General features: G+C 39.4%; 1 protein-coding gene across 2 annotated transcripts in view; it reads left to right on the plus strand.

The window, feature by feature from the left end:
* The first annotated feature begins 220 nt into the window (after window positions 1–220).
* The window catches only part of MMRN1 (multimerin 1), a 70,164-nt gene continuing 50,035 nt past the window's right edge, over window positions 221–20,349 (plus strand). For both annotated transcript variants that reach the window (XM_090037071.1, XM_090037072.1), the window contains exon 1: window positions 221–818. In XM_090037071.1, coding sequence (XP_089893197.1) covers window positions 274–818 — 545 coding nt within the window. In that variant the 5' untranslated portion in view covers window positions 221–273. The remainder of the gene's footprint in view (window positions 819–20,349) is intronic.

Genomic DNA, 20,349 nt, shown 5'->3' on the forward strand with positions numbered 1-20,349 from the left:
TTCAGCAGAGCATCCTTTCTTCCTTCCCCTAAGGCTTTCCAGGCTTCAACACTCCAGGGGGGTCACAGGTTGCAGAGGAATCCACAGAAACAGGAAATCAAGCTTCCTTTGTCCATTTTGAGAGACTAAAACCTGTTTCCTTTCCTACAAAAAGGAAAGCAGCAGAGCTCTTTCCACATAGCCACTGCTTTCACAGTGATCCTAAGGAAAGATACTGGATCCTTGCACAAGGGATACATGTAAAGCATCTTGTGGTTCTTACTAACAAACAGCATGAAGAAGATAATCGTCTTGTTGCTTCTGTCACATTTACAGTTTGGCAGCCTGGTGGTTAGTACCCCAGCTGGGGATGGTGAAAGCCAAGCAAGCCACTCAGACTTTATTTCACTTTCTGCTGCAATGCACAGCTTCAGAAACCAGACAACACCATCAACATTTACCCTATCTGAGATCCAACCATCTGCAGTGAGTGCATCACAGGATCATCTCGAAAAGCTCACCTCTGCACCCACAGAAGAGGTTCCGGGATTGAAAGCATTGCCAGGGACCCAGGCAAAGAAATCCTCCACTCCAACAACCCAGCCCAGCAGGAATAGTACTAGTGGTCATGCTAGTGCTAAGCCAAGAACCCAATCCAGCAGCACAAGGACACTGCCACAGAGCATACCTAAAAAAGTACTTCCCCAGCAAGTGGTCACCAAAAGCCAAACTGCAACAGGGAACAGATCTCCCAGGCAGTCATTCTATAGCACTGACAGCACCAGCACTAAGCAGAATGCCAGCGTCCACAAGTCCAGCTTTGAAACTACTCGTGGAAAGTAAGGAAAGCTACATATTTTATTCTTTCACCTTAGTTTGCTTATAGAGTCTTTGGGCTATATCCTGATCCCACTGACATCAATGACAAGTCACTGATTTCAGTAGGGCTCAGCCCTGAGTGGTAGTACAGCAGTTTACACATGAGTGGCTGTTATACTTGCTAAGTTTAATGAATCATCTTTGGAGCTGTAGACCTGAAACTGGCTAGTTTTGTAACCTATTCTTTGTGCCTCAATTTCTTCAGCTTTAAATGAGGTAATAATACTTACCTACCTTAAAAAGGAGGCAGTGTGATGCTTAAACTGTACAGAAAAAAGTGCAAGATATTCCTGTTGTTCAGTAATATCCAAGACTCAGTGGTTATATAAAAGAGATTCCATTTTCTACAGAATGCATATACGTGTTGAAGTAGAAAATTTAGATTTGTTTTTAATTCAAGCAAAAGAGAATTTGCAAACTCCTGTACATTTCTCCATAGTATAACTACATTGCCTGAAGCTCTTTGAAGTCAGTGAAAAAATTTCCACTGATGTCACTGCACATAGGGACCTATGTGAACATGATCTCTCATAAAAAAAATAAAAGGAAGAAATACTAGTACTTCAGTAAGCGAGTGTTTCCTTAGAGACCTATAATGCAATGCTTCTCCAGAAGTGAATATAATCTGTTACAACACACACCTACCCACACCTTTTCTGGTTGGGTTAACTCTAGTGAAATTGGATCTCTTTACTGGTAAGAGGTCATATAATTTCATCATTGTTTTTATGAGGTAGCAGGTAAAAGCTTTAATATATGCTAATACTGAAGTCTATAGGATTCCCCATATTGATTATGTAGTCAGTTATGTAACAATTTACTAGGTACTGGAACTTCCAAGCATTCCTGAACTTGTCAAAAATGAAAGCCAGCTCTGGCAAAGCCACCTGTTCAGTATTCTAGTGAAATTAATCTTCACTACATTGTAGTAGTGAGGCAAGCATTGCAGACAGCATAATGGACAAGAGAGCTCAGTCAATTTGCACCTATACAAGCTTGGCTGTGGCTCAGAGAGATAAAATACACACATCTTAAATTGTATTGTACTTAAATTATACTGTATTTTGTGAGTGGTCCCACTGGGGATATGCGTAGTGATCCACGTAAGTCAGTGGCAAAGCCAAGATTAGATACTGTGCTAAGTGATTACAGTCACTGGGGAGTAGTATAGACCCTACTAGGGGTCAGAATGCCAACTTCCCACCCTGTTTCTCATGCCAGACTACCTGGCTTCTCACTCTGAATAGATAAAACAAACTTTTACAGTTCAGAGTAGATTGTCTGGTTGGTGAGGTAGAAGGTTAGTATTTTGTTTCCAGGATTCTTTACACTTTGTCTGTATATGGGTCTAGTTTCTAAAGTATGTACATGTATGTGTATTTTTACAGTAATTTTTAGAAGATCTATATTCTATTCCCAGATCTACTAGTGGTCTTTTAGATTATCTTTAGCAAGTCAATTTAATGCCTTATGCCTTGGTTTCCCCATCTGTATAGTCTTAGGCTGAATGAATAACATTTTCAATTTAGTGTAAAAATAAATATAAAAATCGGGGGGGACTTGGTCTGGTGAAACTGAAGCATAAATGTTTTTAAAGCTTAGTTTGAAAGGAAAAAGAAATTAAACAAACAAACATTCTCTTTCATTTGCAGGTTAATTTAACTGTTTTTAAATATCTTTTCTTTTCTAATTTATGTCAGTGTGTAAATGATGTCATTCTGAAAAGGAAACTGTACAAAACATTGTTAGTAAATAGAGGAAGGAAATATTTTGATTTTTCAAAAATGAAACATTTTCAAACTTTCCCCCTATTTTTGACAGTAATGATTAGCCAAAGTCTATCCGAATTAGCTAGTAGTTCTGATCTCCAACAATTCTAGTTTCCAACAAATGTATTATTTGTTGAAAACAATTGTTCCTGTAATGAATGATATTGATCCCTTCTGTAAAATATCTACTGTTGAAAAGCACTATAAGATTTAAGTGAAGCTTTTAATCTCTAAACCATAAATATGTAAACATAATCAAATATATCCTTTTTACCACTGTGATGTTAAACAAAATAGAATGATGCAGTCTAAAACTTTATATCGATACAGAAAGCTTGATGGATCTGTCTCTCATGGTATAATGTGAGCACAGCACAAATATAGCCAATGCAATTAATAGTTTTAAGGTCATCGTCTTGGATGATATTATACATATGACTTTCCCTTTATTTTATTTTGAATGGACATATTCATTTTTTGGTATGTTCAGTTTATCAAAGTGAATTTTCCAATGACCTTGTAGAAACCATTTGACAGAGTTATTCTTTGCAACAACCCATTGTGCTACCACATGGGTAGGGACACTGATGTGAAAAGGTTTTGTACACAATGCACAATAGGAAGAGGCAGAAAGGGGAAATAACAAAAGAAATAGTAGGGAAACCTATTGGATTTGTTATGAAAAATAAACACAAGACTAATTCAGTAATTCTGTGGAGAAAAAAAAAAAAAATCAGTTTCCAGTCCTGTCAAACTGGCACATCTGCTGAACAGTTCAGTCTGTATATATTAGTGCAAGCTTTAATTGTTCTAATAACCATCCTCTGAAACAAGGTTTTGTACCCTACTTTTGTTTTTTTTAAATTACAATGAAAATTCCATCAGTTATACCTATTCTCAGTTAACTGAATTTATACATCTTCACATATGCCATTTGGGTAATAGAAGTTGTACTATGTATATATTATGTAAACAGTCAGGCTTACTGAAAAATAGAATTAAAGTTTGAAAAATATTCATGAGAAATGCATCCCTTCTGGTACTAATTACATCAGTTTTTAGTAATCATTTTACCTAGAGTGTGTTTTTACAATCAAACCACCTAGAGTACTATACAGACAATCAAAACAAAAATATGGAAAACAAACCAGACAAAGAACTCAGAGTGATAACACAGAAGGGATAACACAAAATAGAAACAGAATTTAAAACTAGTTACCTACTTTATCACATATCTATAATCACATTATGATATATATTTAAACATGAGAGCTCACCGACACAGTTTTGTTGAAACCACTATATTTCTGCACAACATCTCCTGAATCCATGAAAAAGTTGTCAAATGTAACTGGTGAAGTATCTCAGGTTCAACATAGAATTTCTGGTTGGAAGAAAGGAACGGTGGGGAGAGAGACACCATGTTAATATAGTCAATGGCCTTTTAGGCTGTAGGAGCCTAACAAAAAATACCTGCATCAAAAAGTACAGTTGTTCTTAAAGGAATACAAGGTTTGTCTACATTGTTCACAAACTGGAACTACTATATTTTTAGCTATCCCTAGTGAGTATTTATGAAGATATAGGCTACTACTCCTTAAACAGGGAGCAAATGTGCTCATTACTACAAGACATTAACCTAAGACAGCACTTAACCCCAAGTACTTAATCTAGTAGAAAGAAACATGCAATGTAGCAACTGCCCTACTGGATCAGAGCAGAGGTCCATCAACTTCAGCAGTCCTCTGGCATAATAGCCACTGTAGTGGAATATTACGGGGCAACCTGCTCCAAAAAAAAAGTTTCTTCTTAGCACCCACTGATGAGCTTGCTATAAGTTCTGAAACATGAAGGCCTATATTCCTTCTGTGAGGCTGGGTCACACTGGGAAACCCAGAAGAAAAAATAATTAATGAATCATTCAGTTTGGGTCATTTCCCTGTTAGTCTTGCAAAAGAAATGAGTTTTAAAAGAGGAACTTGAATATATTTATTAAAAAAGATCTTAATACTCTTCTCTGAATGTAGTTAGAGAACTCTGGTCACCTTACCAAAGACCAGCAACCGTTTGGATTTAATTTCCAGGGGGAAGGAGTAAAGTTTAGTCCTTCAAATCACAGGGAGAACCACACTGTAGTGTTTGTGGGACTGAGTTAGAAGTGTTGAATGGTTAGTTAGAAGTGGGCCTGACCAAAAACGTTAGTGCCTGACCTGAAGTCCTGAAAAGGTCCAAGGAGTTTCAATCTAAGCCTCTCCTTGTAATTTGGTAAGGAATACTAATAGGGCACTTCACTGATTTGGCTTTACATTAGATTCATGTTGATTGTGGGAACAACAGGAACAGGATAACCTGAAACCAAAGCTGGTTTCCCAATGCAAGATGACTTGCTGGGTGATTTATGTGATTGTCCGGGTTCAAATTCTTAGTAACATTATTGGAAATTCTGAGCAATTCCTTTGATTTTATTGGAGGCAGCGCCTGCCACCGAATAGATTTTCCTCTTCTTTCCCCACCCCCTGCACTGGGCCCATTTTGGCTCTACTAACAGGATACTGGGCTGAGGATCAGGGCTATGTTCCTAAATTGAAAGGTGCATTAGAAGTACAAAGGATTGTAATTGCTTGACCATTTGCCTCAAAGAAAGAATAAAGATGTAATTTAATAATATCAGTAATTTCCTATTGACAATTGCAACAGTATCTTACTGATGTCAATTTAAAAAAAAAAAAAAAAAAAAAAAAAGGACAGAGAAAAAGACAAAGAAAAAAACCCTTAAAATTCACAGCAATCTAATGTGTGGTGTCTAATCAACATTCAAATGAAACGATGCCAAAAAGAATGCAAGTAAGATGCAATTAAAATTAAATTAAGCCTTGTTTTGAAACTAGATAACCGAGTCAGATTTGACCCAAGGTATTAATTTACAACAATGGGCAAACTACTGCAGTTTTTCATTCCAAGTTATGGTGTAACAGTTTTATTTACTAGGGAGCATAGATCTAGTCTGAAGCTAGTCTACACACCATCCCAAAGAGATGGAAAGGTGGGATTTTGATCTCAAGAACTCTTGTTAATTACTCATTATAGTCATTAAGCACAAAAAGGTTTAATGATAGATTTGTTTAGTTGTCACATCAGATGCGAGCGCTAGAAGAACATTGCACAGAAAAAACCAGAGCTCTGAAATTTTAAATGTATGCTAGTATATTGTTTGTGACATTATAAACCTAATGATATGTATAGTGCACAAATGAAATAGTACTCTGGCTGATTCAGCAACACAAGGCAGCTGTAAACCCAGTTCAACTGATTAGTTAGGCCAGGTTTATGGCTGCTTTGCAACTCAGAAGTCACATAAAGCATTTAGAAAGTATTGGCGAATCTAGCATTCAAGAGAGGATAGTTCTGGAGTGGGTGACTGAAGTTTTTGCAAGTCCACCTGCTATTTTAATCCTCTCCTCCATATTGCCTGGTGGTGGTGGTAGCTCTTTTACTATGGCCTGTGCGGGAGGCCCCATCATGCAAGGCTGAGTTTCTCAAGTAACTAAATATCTGGAGGTACTTGAAAAGTTAGTTGTCCTTACTGTTCCTTCCTACCATGCAAGTCCTTCCATAATGTTCTGCTCCTTTCCAACAGTGCAAGAATGAAAATATTTTTAACCCACCCTAGTATCCCAAGTCTAATACTACTTAATTTTTCTGTATATAGTGAGCACATGGGCTCAGCATACATGGTTTACTAAAGACCCAAGCAAATTATTAAGCAGAGTATTAGTTTTTGCCATTTTATATCCTGTGTAACAAATAAAATGCACCACCATTGCTGTTGCATGCAACTTGAATATGCCACTAAAGAAAGGTCTGTGTCTATGGGCAGATCCAGCTGTTTCCTACAGCCCCCAGCTGGAGCAGGACAGAAACAAGTCTGGGATTCCCCGTTACAGGGCATGACAGGCAGGTGACCCAGGGGGTTTCAATCCACTGCTGGCCTCAGACTCCCCCTTTTACTTGCATGCCCTGCCTTAGTGTTAAATAACTTGGAGAGCTTGCCTCATCAAGGGGTGGGGTGGTATGGATTTAAATCTAAGGGCCTTGTCCTTACCTATATTACTACTATCAGTGGTTGGGTCCAGGCCCCCAGCTTTTCAGTCTATAAAGTCTCTCCTTGCCTGAGCAAACAATCCTAGTTTTGTCCGTTCTGAATCTCAAACCTAGAGCTCTCAGCTCTGCAGGCTAACGGACTAACCTCTGAGCCAGGTCTGTGGATTCTCTACTTTCACTGCCTTGGAAAATCCCAGGGCTTAATGCAAGCACTCACAACCCACTTAGTATCAACTGCTGCAGAGTCCCATGTTTCAGTATTCTACTATGCAGGCTCCACATCTCCCGTTATAGTCATGTCCATTCCACCAGTTGTCAGAGATTTTAACAAGTTATAATGCCACTCTGGGCCATGAATAAAGTCCCAAACAAACTATCCCCCTGGCACAAAAGGTAACAAAGGAAAAAAAAATAATTATGCAGCTTACCCCCTCTAAGATCCACCTGTCTTCAGGTCCATTCCCTGCATGCCCCAGGGCGTCTCATGTCTCCCATCTCTCACTCAAGGGTAGTCTACCCTTGTTCTACTATCAGACCTTGCCTTCCTCCCCATGGGAACTTGGGTACCAGGTTCTATGTCCGGTGAGGTTAACCCAGGAGGTCCTCCTTGCCAGTGTGCAGTCTCCAGGAACGGTAAGTCTGTAGTTTGACCCCAGCTATGTTTCTTCACTGCTTCTGGCTTGAAAGATCCTCACTTTGAAAGGGACTTAGCCTTGCAGGTCTATCCCACAGCCTCTCCCCAGTAATGGGGATGAAACCCCCTGTGCCTGCCTCAGCTGGGGACAGTGGCAGGCAGGCTTTTTCAAGCACTTGCTCCTGGTCAGCAAAGGACACAGGACAGGGAGGTGGCAGAGAGCAGGTGCAGGAAGTGGAAGTGTGCCTGCTGCTGCTGTCCCCTGTACAGCTGCAGTATGTGACTGGAGTGGGGCAGGAGGACCTCTGGGGCTTCCCCGTGCCTTGGTCAGCCAGGAACACTGCCACAACCTGTCTATGTCTCAATAAAAATTGCATGGCCTGCTGAATACAGAAGTAAAAAAGGGTAAAGAGTTTTTAGAAAAGGATGCATGTTTTAAGAAAATGTTTGCTTAGGACTTCAGTGACATTGTTATGGAATTAACAGTAGTACTGGCCTATGGATATAGTGGACAGAAACATTGTTTAGGTCAGTTTTACTATTTACATTCCAAATACTTAGTCGCAGATGGAACATTTTTGGAGGAAGTATACATAATTCTGAAAGGTTCTCTGAATTCTTACAGAGGTTTTACAGGTACCACAATAAATGAACTCATCACCTGCATTTCCCCCTTCCCCTCCCACTGCCTTCTCCTAAGGCACTCTAGAAGAAAGGAAAAAAGAAAGCATTATGTAAAATGCCCCTGCAATTCTGAAAAGGTTAATGGCTGAAAACAAACAGTGGTTCAGAAAAAAAAAACAAAAAACAAAAAACCACACACCACTTTTTCTGAACAGCAAAATCTAATAGCAAAATCTAAAGGGCAGGTTTTTTAAGTTGCAGCTTTGTGGTGAAGATTACTAGGTATTATAAAAGCCAGGTCTGGTTTGAACTCAATGGGAAATTCAGTGCTAGAATAACCTAAACCCATTTCCAAGTGGCACTTGGGGACAGATGCAAGGAAAAACACTCATTACCTCTTCTCTTCACCTCTTCATTTAAAAGGCCAAATTTGGATGCTTCTTTGATCAGCTTCATCTGAGGCATTACTCTAAGTGCTAATGATTTTGCTGGCTCAAGTCTGTAATATTTTATGGCAGTAATAACTACTCCCACTCTCTTCATTATACTGATTACTTTTCATCTAGTATTCTAGATGTTTATCTGTGCTCTTATGCTTTGTTTCACTTACTATATGAGTTGCACTGATTAAAAACAAAAAAGGGTTTTTTTACATTAATGTCATTCTTTCTCATTACACAAATTAAGATTGCACTAACAAATTAGCCAGTTAATGTTAGGATTCAGTTTCAAAATCATTCACCTAGGTTGGACATTTAGATCTTTGCAGTATTTTAAGTCAACTGTTGCTTAAAATTTGCACAGAGAATATGGACTCTCATAGATATGAATTTAATTAACACTGTAGAAAATTAACACATTATAATTCCTAGAATAAATGTGGCAAGAAAAAGAACAGCAGCAAGGTACCTCCATATGTTCTCAGAAGGTGTTTTTCTTGTTGCTTATTAGAGAACAAAAGTGGTTTAAGGACAATTTCTATACTGACATAGCTGAGAGACAGATTCTGTCACCTGTACTCCCAGGACATAAATGCCACAGGGCTGGATTCCAAGCCACTCAAGGACATGAAATAACTTGCATCAAATTTCAAACAGATTTTTGGATCACACTGTTAATCTGTAAATCTCACTAAAAGCAATCAGGGAGAGAGTGAGGTTCTAGCCAGCAAGAGTAGGTAAGTAGCAGAACTAGTCTCAAGGTGAAAAGTAAGGCAATATAAACTTGGAGTTTAACTAAATACAAAGGTTCAGATTTGTTTATGGACTGGCTAGGCACAAGATCTGCAGAAAAGGACCTGGGGGTTACAGTGGACAATAAGCTGAATGAGCCAACAGTGTGCCCTTGTTGCCAAGAAGGCTAATGGCATATTGGGCTGCATTGGTAGGGGTCTTGCCAGTAGGTCAAGGGCAGTGATTATTCCCCTCTATTCAGCACTGGTGATGCCATATTTAGAGTACTGTGTTCAGTTTTGGGGTGCCCACTACATAAAGTATGTGGACAAATTGGACAGAGTCCAGCAGAGGGAAATGAAAATGGTTAGGGGGCTGGGACACATGACTTATGAGAAGAGGCTCAGGGGCCTGGGTTTATTTAGTCTAGAGAAAAGACGACTGAGAGGGGATTTAGTAGATTACTTCAACTACCGGAAGTGGGGGTGTTCAAAAGATGATGGAGCAAGACTGTTCTCGGTGCTGGCAGTTGCCAGAACAAGGAGCAATGACCTCAAGTTACAGAGAGGGAAGTTTAGGTTAGATATTAGAAAAGACTTGCTCACTAGGAGGGTATTAAAACACTGAAACAGGTTATCCATAGAAACTGTGGACACTCCATCCTTGAGATTTTTAAGACCAGGCTAGATAATCTAGTTGGGGATGGTCCTGCTTTGAGCAGGGGGTTGGACTCCATGACTAGATGACCTCCTTCCAACACTCATTTTCTATGATATAAACAGGCAATCCACCAGAAGGATGTTAGCATTTGGGACATCACACTCAGGGCTGATTAGAGAATGGGAGATAATACTCCAGAGGTAGAACCTTATTAATAAACTGTAATTAGGAGTTGTTTTTAAAAAAAAAAAAAAAAAACAACCCAAAAAGCCACAATGGGTGTTGGCTTGGACTCTCAACTAAATTTATTCGAACCATGCTAATGGAACTGATTTTGAAAACTTAACTTCCTTCTGTAGGAAACTGGGATTATTTTGACTGGGGTATGAAAACTTAGGTTTCACTCACTATCACTTGGGTGCAGAAAGTAAGGTCACACATAATGTCACAAGATAGTTTTTTCCTTGTCTAAGCCAGCTAGGTGATCCCTATAAATTACTACAAGAGAAAAAGTGGAAATGGTATATTAACACTGAAGCATCTGATAGAAGAAGATTTAACTCATCATAATATTAAATCAAAATTTGGATAGAACAAAGGGCTGTTCTGTTCACAGTCCAAGATTTGTACATGAAATCGGTGACAAAGGAAATGGGTGATGACAGTAGAACATGTGTTTTGGAGTATGCAGGACAAAATGTCAGGGCCTTGAATCCTGCTAAAAAACAAATTGTACTATTTTATTTTTCTCTATTGTGTCATATGCAAGTTACAGGAAGTGATTTTTCCACTTTTCAGTAGGCCTCAGCTGGAGCACTGTGTCCAGTACTGGTTCACCATACTGTGAGAAACATATGGACAAACTAGCTTAAGTTAAGCAGAGAACAAGAACAATTAGATATTTTGAAAACATGACACATGAGAAAAGGTTGAAAGAACCAAAATTACTAAGTCTAGAGAAGAGAAGACAGGGAAATTTGACAACACTTCAAATACAAGAAAAGGCTGTTTTAAAGAAGATGGCAATCAACTGTTCTCTGTTCCCACAGGGATCAGGATAAGAAGTCATGGGTTTAAATTACCATGAATGAGATGTAGGTTGGGTATTAGGAAGAGCTTTGTCTGTGGGTGATTCAGCAGCAGAACAGATCATACAGAAAAGTTGTGGAATTTCTGTTAGTTGAAATGTTTAACAGCAAGTTGGACAAGATTTTGTCTGGGACGGTATAGGTAGAGATATGATCGCTTGGATGATATGACCTCCTCAGGCTGCATCCAGTTATCATTTTCAATGATCCTGTAACCAGGTGCAATTTATGCCCATAGTCAGTGTCTATACCCGTGTTTAAATCAGTTTATTACTCTGCCATGAGATAGTACTATCCCCAACAGTAATATCTTACTGTGGTGTTAGTTAGTTTACTGTGGCCTAATAATATCATCACATGTGTAGACAGTGATGCTTTACTCCACAGCTAATTAATTAGTCTACTCCACAGTAAAGTGCACATGTAGATGTAGCCACCTTTATATACTAAATAACCTGAGCTGAAAAAAATTATGTGAAAATAAACATTTTTTTCCCTTATACTATTTGCTTCTTACACTTCAAATTCAGCATGGGTAATCAATTTCACAGTTGCTTTGACTTTTTTTTTTTTTTTTTTTTTTACCTAGAAAAAAGAACCAAATCTGACTTTTTAACTGGGATTCATGGACAAAAAGAAACCATTATGAGCATCTGTTCCGACTTCCTGCTTAACCCCAGCCAGCATAAGATCTTACCAAATACTTTCTGCCTCCAGCCCATACCCTCTGTTTAAACTATAGCATATCTTCTGGAAAATAGGCTGAAGGAGTACAGATTTTGGAGATTCCACGATGTCCATAGATATTAAACAGGTGAGGAATAGATAAAGACAGCCATTGGGAATCTTTGGATACGTCTACACATGCTATTAGCATGCAGCAATAAACTCCAGTGCATCTTGCACCAGAATTTATTGCTCCCAGGTATACAATTTGAATATTCACCCAGGACCACGTTGTACTGCATAGGGGCTGGCTGCGGCACAAGGGTGCTCCAGTGTCAGGCTAGCCAGCAGGCAGCCCCTGCACTGAAGTACCCTCATACCCTAGCTAGCCACATGAGCATCTACAAGTGTGGTGCTGAAGAGTAAAATATTCTGCACCAGGGTTGTACTTGTTTTTCCAAGTTTGATCCTGCTGCAGAGTTTATTAGTTCCCTGTGGCCCAGTAGGGCCACATGTGTAGACACAAGACATTTACTGCAAAGCTAATTAGTCTACTACACAGTAAACATCTAGTGTAAATGCACCCATTAAGAAGAAACTGTGGTCCTTGCATGTTGGCATCTCACAGAGTAACACACAAAAAAAAAAATCCCCTTCAATCTACATATTATACAATACAAATTAGCATCCTCTCTCAACAGAAAACTTGGGATCCTTAATGCCAAACTAAAAACAATTCTTTATTGCTTTTAGGGAATGTTCTTCATTTCATAGGCTTTGCAGTGTCTTGTTTCTATGCAACCCAAAAATCAAGGCTTAAATCAACCTAACAACACTCCCGGGAAATAGTCCCTGTGCTTGGGAAAATTATTATGAGGTTTAAAAAGGAAACACAGTAAATTCACTATTGCTCTCACAAGATTTCCCCATCAGCTTGCATTTTCTTTAACATTTATGCCTGGGCAGACTGGGCATAATAGAGAGACAGAATTCTTCTCTCAAGTCTTCTTGGTATGAATGCTTGGATAAAAATCACTTTTAAGATGAGTTTGGCAAAGTACTGCAAACCAACCTGTGGGCCCTTTAAAACTAATTCAACTTGATTCATTTGGCCTAGGAACAGATATTACACATAAACCAGTACAAGTGATCATAAACTGGTTCAAATCTGTAACACAACAGAAGGCCAGTGCAAATAAACTGCTTTCAAATGCCTGAAACTGGTTTAAGGTAAAGGCAAAGGATAGATGCAATATCAGACTTAACTGAGTTAGGTTAAAATTGGTTTATTGAACTTCTGTCCCAGATCCTCTCCAGACTCAAATTAACTCACCGTCGCCCAGCATCCCAAAATGCTTTGCACCTCCCCTGCAACCATCTCCTCCCCCCCTCCCCCCACAGGGTGAGTGGGTAGCCTTGACCCTAGCTGTCTGCTTTATCTGAGCCAGGAGGTGTGCTGTAGTGCCATCCATATTCTGGCCTGGGTCAATGTAGGCATGTGGCTGCATTTACAGAATCAAAAGTAAATGTCTGTTCACTTGCTTCAATGTATGCAGCTTAGACTAACCTGTAAGGATTTAATAGATTCAGCCTGTCTGTACTTAGCCTTCAATGTTCAACTGTATCCATTTAGAGGTACAAGTTATTGGAGAATTAGTTCAATCAGTCCATCTGCAGGACTATCTGGTAGCCGGCCTTTCAGTACTTTTCAAGAGGCCAATGAACTGAAGTAAAATGGAATACAGTAGGAAAAATTTATCAGTCTGCTTTTGCTTTCAGCTTAGCTTACTTATTAATAATATCATTTAACACACTCTAGCTAAAAGCTTTCAGTGTGAATTGCAAGGAAAATGGGTAAGTATTAGTCAGTAATGGAGACAGTCAGATCATGTGGATAAGTCTATAATTGCCTACTTAACTTGAAGTCAGTCAGAAAGTTCATGTTTAAAATGAAATCTCTGCTTCTGTGGTTTTCTGAATCAAAACCTGAAAAAGCAATCAAAAGAATTTCCTGTCTTTTTGAAGCAGTCAAAAATATTTACATAATTTGGAATATAGTCTCACCAAAGTAATATGGTGAGAGCACAGGGTCTAATACCTTTATCCTTACATTTTACTTTCATGCATTCTGCACCTGATTCTCCATGGTCCTGCACCTTGCAGGATCCTATACCTCCAGTGCAAAGCAGTTCTGATCTACAGTTCTGACTTGGTAAAGTTTTACAATCACTCTGCACTCCATTTACACTAGTGAAAACAATGGGCACCTATACACATGCTCTGATGCATTCCGATTAGAACACGTCAGAGCAGATTCAAATGGACACTTTAAAGCTCATTGAGCTAGCTTTAGTTAAAGCACCTCTGCTGCCATTTTGAAATACAGGACACTGAATACACAAGACATTGTGGGCATTTTAATTAGAGTGCCTCCAGAGAGCTGCTCTAATTAAAGACACCCCCCTCCCCCACCCTGGAACATATGTAAAAATGGCCTATGGTACCAACCCTTGTATATCCTAAATTGCTTCATGAAATACATGCACTGGAGACAGTCTGAGTTAAATCACAACTGCAAAGCCCTCTGTTGTCTTTAACAAAAGCTCCAGATCTAGTCTCTTTTGTGTTTCTTCAGTCACCCAGTAATCCAAATAGCCATGATTCAATGTTCAGCTGTGCTGATTCAGTATCACTTCTGGTAAAAGCTAAGTAATCCAATTTACTTCCCGACAGAAATAAATCTTTTCTCTGTGACAATGGAAAAAAGAATAGAACAAAACCTTTGGATTTTTGGGTGCTATTCTTTGGCATTTTGCATAGATTTGGGAACACTTGGCAGGAATTGTTCAGAAGCATTATCTGTATTTACAAGCATACAGAAGCACGTGAACAAAGATATGCTACAAGTTACGCAGTGTAGCTGAAAGGATTGCCAGCAGTGGAAACACAGTATGGAAGGGCTTATTACAGTCTTGCAAATCTTCACTCACTCGGTTCCCTTTTGGAAATAATTGTTTTTTGATGAAAAGTGAAATCTAATTTACTCTACCATTAGCATCAATCATTGTAGTATAAGGGAACTTACCCAAACCTTGTTCAAGTCTGTGGAAAAGACTTATCCAAGATGGAACAGAGACAGCAGGACACTGTGCAGGGAGATCAAAGTGGCAAAAGTGAAACTGTGGTGGGCAGAGCCACCACGGGAAAATTCAAAAAGGAAAAACAGAAGTGGCAGATCCCAAGAGAGCTGGGATTGGCATCCCCATCAGTGTGGGCATGCTTTATAGCAGTGTGCCAGGACCGATTGGGCAGCCAGACCTCCAGATCCAGGATAAGAAGCCCAACAGAAGACAAGCAGGGGGGACTGGAAGTGGCATCCCCAACCAGCCCAGAGGGGCAGAGAACATAAACAGTCCTAGCAAGGGGACCTGGTGGATACCCCAAGAAGGGGTCTCCATGACTACACAGAACCAGAAGGGGCCCGAGAAGTGGTTCACAGAGCTGACGTGGACCAAGGAACCTGGCAGCAGAGACTGGAGCCTGGCAGAACTCGGCAGAGTTGGGACACAGGCAAGTCGGACAGACGACAAGTACCAAACCCAGAGCAGAGGTGACGCAATGGGGGACAGACTGGTACTGAAGCTGGACAATGTAATTGGGAGGAGGAAGGTTGGGGGAGGTGCTTGGGATAGCAACATCTTTCACACCCAGCAGCTTTCATATTTCAGGAACCTGAGCATCAAAGACGGCACAGTACATGAGCCTGAACAACACAGGTGATGACATCAAGGTTGGCATTAGGCAGGGTGTAGAGGAGGTTAGAGCTGCACAAAGGTGAAGCAGCAAGAATGACCAAGGGAGAACGCCAAGGGGAGACAGGACCAAAACATCATCCTCCCAATCTGGAAGCAATCATTAGAGATGTGGCAGGCGAGGCCTCTTGGCAAACCGACTCAAAGTCGTTCCCATAATCAAGCTGTTCATCCCTAAGAATAACAGCGAGGCTAGAGAGGAATCCCCATACAAGACATACTGGAGAAAGACACGGAAGATTGCAAAGTCAAAAGAACAACTCCCAGCAACTTCTTGGGTCTTTGGAGCTAGCCTATAATACACAAGGCTGGGTTTGTCAGTGGGCTGGTAAATTTATCACAGATGTTTTGCCAAGCTAATCTTCTTTTATTAAAATAAACTCCTTCAGTGAGTATACAGTCCCCTTTTTCTTGCAAGTATTGAAATAAAGTGGATCAATTTTTGGTTATGTACAGGTCAGTTATATTTCCACGTGCTATACCCAGGCTTGGCAGTGTCATTTGCATCCTGCCCCGATTGTACCTGTGCAAGGAAATTCAGTGTGCTAAATGATGCGCTTAGGACTGATCTGATGGCTACCAGGGAATCGTATATAGTCACAAAATGTAGCCAAGACATTCTACTTCACTAAACACGCATAAAGGACAAAATCCTCAGTTAGTGTAAACTAAGGCATCTCTATTGCTGCCAGTAGAGCCATAATCTACACATAGGGTATCTGGGACTGTGACCACAAAGTTAGGTTTACAGGGGCCCTTTAACTTTAAAAAAAACAATTGTAATAACATCTCTTCCCTAATACTTTATGGAGTTATTTTTTAAGAAAATGTTATTATAAGGGAAAAAAAAAAAAAAAAAAAAAAAAAAAAAAAATCAGTAAGTCTACATATAGTGGGGGGGAAAGTGTTGTATAGGCCCAGGGAAATGGTTCAGATATAGTTAACAGGGTGAATATTGTCAGTGAAATGCAGTTTACCACATTCAGCTGTGTATGTTGGGAAAGACTGCCACCTACTGCCTTTTAGTGGTAATAGGAATGAACTATGCTGACTCAATAGATATTAACAGAGCAATTGAAAGTAATTTAGCAACTAAGATAAAGATAATTTTAGTACTTAAGAAAAAACCCCATACACTTTAAACCAAACAAGACCAGTCCTCCATAGCTGAACCCTGAGCTCAGCTTATTATCCTTTTACTGGGTGTTGGCAGGGTGTTCTACACTGGAGAGAATTTGATGCTTGTTCTACATACAACCCTATCACAGAAGGAATGAGTGTTATTGTTAAAATTTTAGTCCCGCAAAGCATTTGATCATGTGCTTAAATCCCACTGACTTCCAATGAGACTTAAATTGGAAATCATAATGGATATTTTACTTTCAATGAACATTTCTGTAGCTGAAATCCAGCTTGTAACCAGCTGTTGCTTGCTTCATTATATGTATTCCATTCAAGCTCCAGAAACCCAGACAGTCAATTAGGATAACTGTTTGCTGGTTATCAAAGGCAAAAACAAGTTACCAATGTATGCAGAGATACTAGACAGTTTGTATCTGCTAACAATGCAGCCCCTGCACAGGATTATAAATGCTACTTGTTTGTATTACACAGAAACAAACAGTATTTTTCCAAGTTCTGGATCCCATTGAAGTTCAAAAAAAACCAATGCTCATAACTCAGGTGACACACCATAATATCATGAGCTCGTAGCACATAACTCAGCCACCTCAGTCAGCTGAAGAAGGGGTAAACTTTTCAGGAATTTGTCTAACACATTAAGAAACAAAATTTTGCCAATTGAGGACAATGGATTGTTTCTGGATATTTGTGATGTCCTGGCACTATGCAAAAAGAGAACCCCTGCTTGGAATTAGAACTGGTTAAAAATTAATTTCATAATTAATCCTTCCATTTATTTTCTGAAGAACTATAGAACTGGTGAGTATGCCTCATGTTTTGAGCCTTTGACAATTTTATGAATTTTTTTAAACCATTTGTTATTCCTGTTTCTTTTCAACCACCCTTGTAATGAACAGGGAAGTAAGACAGGGAAGCCTAACAGAAGGAAACCAAGAGAAGGAATTGGAGAGTTAAGACATTTAATATTGACTTTGGCTCACTGTGGGTACCTCATGGAAGAGCTGGAATGTGGAGTATGTCATGCCTGAATGAATCAGAAAAAAAGGCAAAATTCATGCATGGGCAGAGAACTGGCACAAGAACTAGACTCATACTGAACTGGTTCCGCCTGCACAGGGATTGATTTCAGGGACACTTAGAGCAAGGATTCATTGTACACAGAAAATGGCACAGTGGTGGGTAAAACTGAAAGAAAGGCGGTCTGCCCAGTGGTTAGGGGACTATAGTAAGATTTGAAAGATTTAGATTCAAGTTCCTGTTCCACCACAGACTTTCTGTACAATTTTGAGCAATTTGTAGTAGGATTACATCTTTAAAGATAATTCATTTCCTAAACTAACTTCCCCAAGTTTACTATTTGGTGCACCTAACTCTATAAGTACTAACACTTTTACTGAGAGAGACATGTGAAATATTACAGCTAGTGAGCTACTTATAAACGTAAAAGTGATAGCCTCAAACTCTCACCAGCAGGACCCAAGACCAGAGACACGTTGTGAGCATGACTATGAAAAATATTTCCTGTACAAGAGACCCTTAGAATGAAGGAAAATATGCACGTTACTGAGGCAATCAGTATAGTTTTATCTACAAACCACCAGTTAACACAACCTAAATACAATCCCATGGGCTATAATGTGAACACCAACATAGAACAGCCTTCCACCCCTGCAAGAATAAAAACCCTCACTAACCCAGCATCTGGGACAGGCGCTCCTTCCCTGATGACAGCCAGGACAAGACTGCCCTGCTAGCTCCAGCCCTGAGCTTATATGCTCCCCTGGTCCTGCCTGTATCTAGTCATCTGACCTCTTCCAGGTGTTGGCTAATTATCCATTAGCCAGTTGCCCTGGTGATCTGCAGCTGCTGGCCCCTGCCTGCCTGCAGAGCTTGGTGGCTGGGCTGCTTTTTCTCTTTAAGTAACAGCGAGCCTGATGTTCAGGCAAAGTGTCCTTTTAATCCCTAATAACCAATTACTGTAGCCCTGATTCTCAGATCAGACTAAGCTGCACCTCAGACAGAACTCAAATATTGTGGAGCAAAGCTGGCTTTATGCCCAAACAATATTCTGAATGAGGCCAACAAACAGGTGAACATGTGGGTGAACATGTGTTCTGATCACTCTCAAACTAATCTAGGGTACTTAAAACATAAAAATTAGATCACTTCCACCTCTGGATTTTTTAATGTCTGTAACTTGCCCAAATGTGCGTGTGTGTTTACAGTGAAACAATAAACACACACATACTTTCTCACCTAGAACACCATTTTTTCAAAAAAAGCAGCTGCTAGAAATCGGGGTATGCATTATAAGCAAAGAAATAAGATAACAATAGTTTCTTCTGCTTAAGCTTCTGGGGGACAAAAGCAAAAGTAACTTCACACCTGATCCACAGGGAGCTGAACAATAAGCAAGCTTGGTTCCCCAGTTCCTGTTATTCAGTTACTTATTACAAGAAAATATTTGTTTTCCTTCATTCTGCCTTTCAAAAACAAAGTGAGTATCTTATTCTAGGACATGTTGTATGTGAGAAAATGTGGCATTTCACAATCCAGAATCAAATCAAAGCATCCCAATAGAAACGTGTTTCTGCAGATCTTACTAAAATCCAAATTTTAGGAATCTGTATTTCCAATGGGGACTAAATTATTCCATGAAAGGCAAGGAGGATTGTTAGGTTTAAGTTCTCTTTTATGCAAAGCAGCTAAGTGGCTGCCTTTGCATTACCCCTCCACCACACTTCACTTTCTATTTTTAAATCTACATTTTTTCAGACAATTTGGTTTTAAAATTATATTTACATTTTTAACATCTCTTAATGAGCTTATTTCATTGGCAGCGCAAACCTAATTATGAGTCACACCAGGGGCTCTTTTGCTATGGATATTTCCTCCAATTTAGGCTGATCAAAGATTACTAGGCCATAAGAGAACCACAACTTCAGACATTCCACTGATTTTTTAAACTGAAATAATCTATTGAGGTACAGTTCAATTTTTATAAAGATCAGAATTTTTAATTCAGAGGAGCTTTAAAAAAAACCCCAACAACTCATGTTCTGGGGTGAGTTTTATCCCCCGTCCTCCTCCCCATTAAAATATGTGTATAAGTTGAACCTCTAGTAACCTTTTCTTTGAAGGTAGCCACTCTCAACAATTATGATCATAAGTGGATTTGCATTATGAATCTTAAAAAGTAGGTTACATTCTTATAAACTAGACTCGCTGTCCTTCAGGACTATAATGTATTTTGAAATTGCTGCTTATGAGTGCTTTTGTTTATTTTTACTTTTTACTCTGAATATATATTCAAGTGTAAAAAAAGCATCTAATTAACAAAAATTTGCCCCAAACCCCATGCAGCACATTGACAATGCTGCCACATTTATCTTATTTCATCTCTTTCTTTGGGGAGGTATATAACCTGACATTTAAAGCACAGTTGTCAGCCCCAGGGGCTTTCACATTCTAACCTCACCCAGGCTCACTGTATTTCTAGGCAAGTCATTTTTTAAAAAATGCCTCTAATTTCAGGGGCCTCAGTTCCCAGATGACTAATTTTAGAAACAGAGAGGTCTGATGTTTCTTGTGCTCTCTATCCGCTACAGTTGGAATTGAAGGCATGCAACAGATTTACAAATCAGGCCCTAGATGGGTTGGGCACCCAACATCCTAAGTCACTTTTATGGAAAATGTAAATTTAGCACAAACCACTGCATCAGCTGGAGCTGCACTTCTTTATGGCTTTCCTAAATTTGTTCAGCCTTATTTTCTATATCTGTAGAACAATATAATGCTCACTTATTCCACAGATATACTGAG

This window comes from Crocodylus siamensis, chromosome 2 (assembly GCF_052110815.1).
Source record: "Crocodylus siamensis isolate JL-2025a chromosome 2, ASM5211081v1, whole genome shotgun sequence".
In the NCBI taxonomy this organism is placed as follows: domain Eukaryota; kingdom Metazoa; phylum Chordata; order Crocodylia; family Crocodylidae; genus Crocodylus; species Crocodylus siamensis.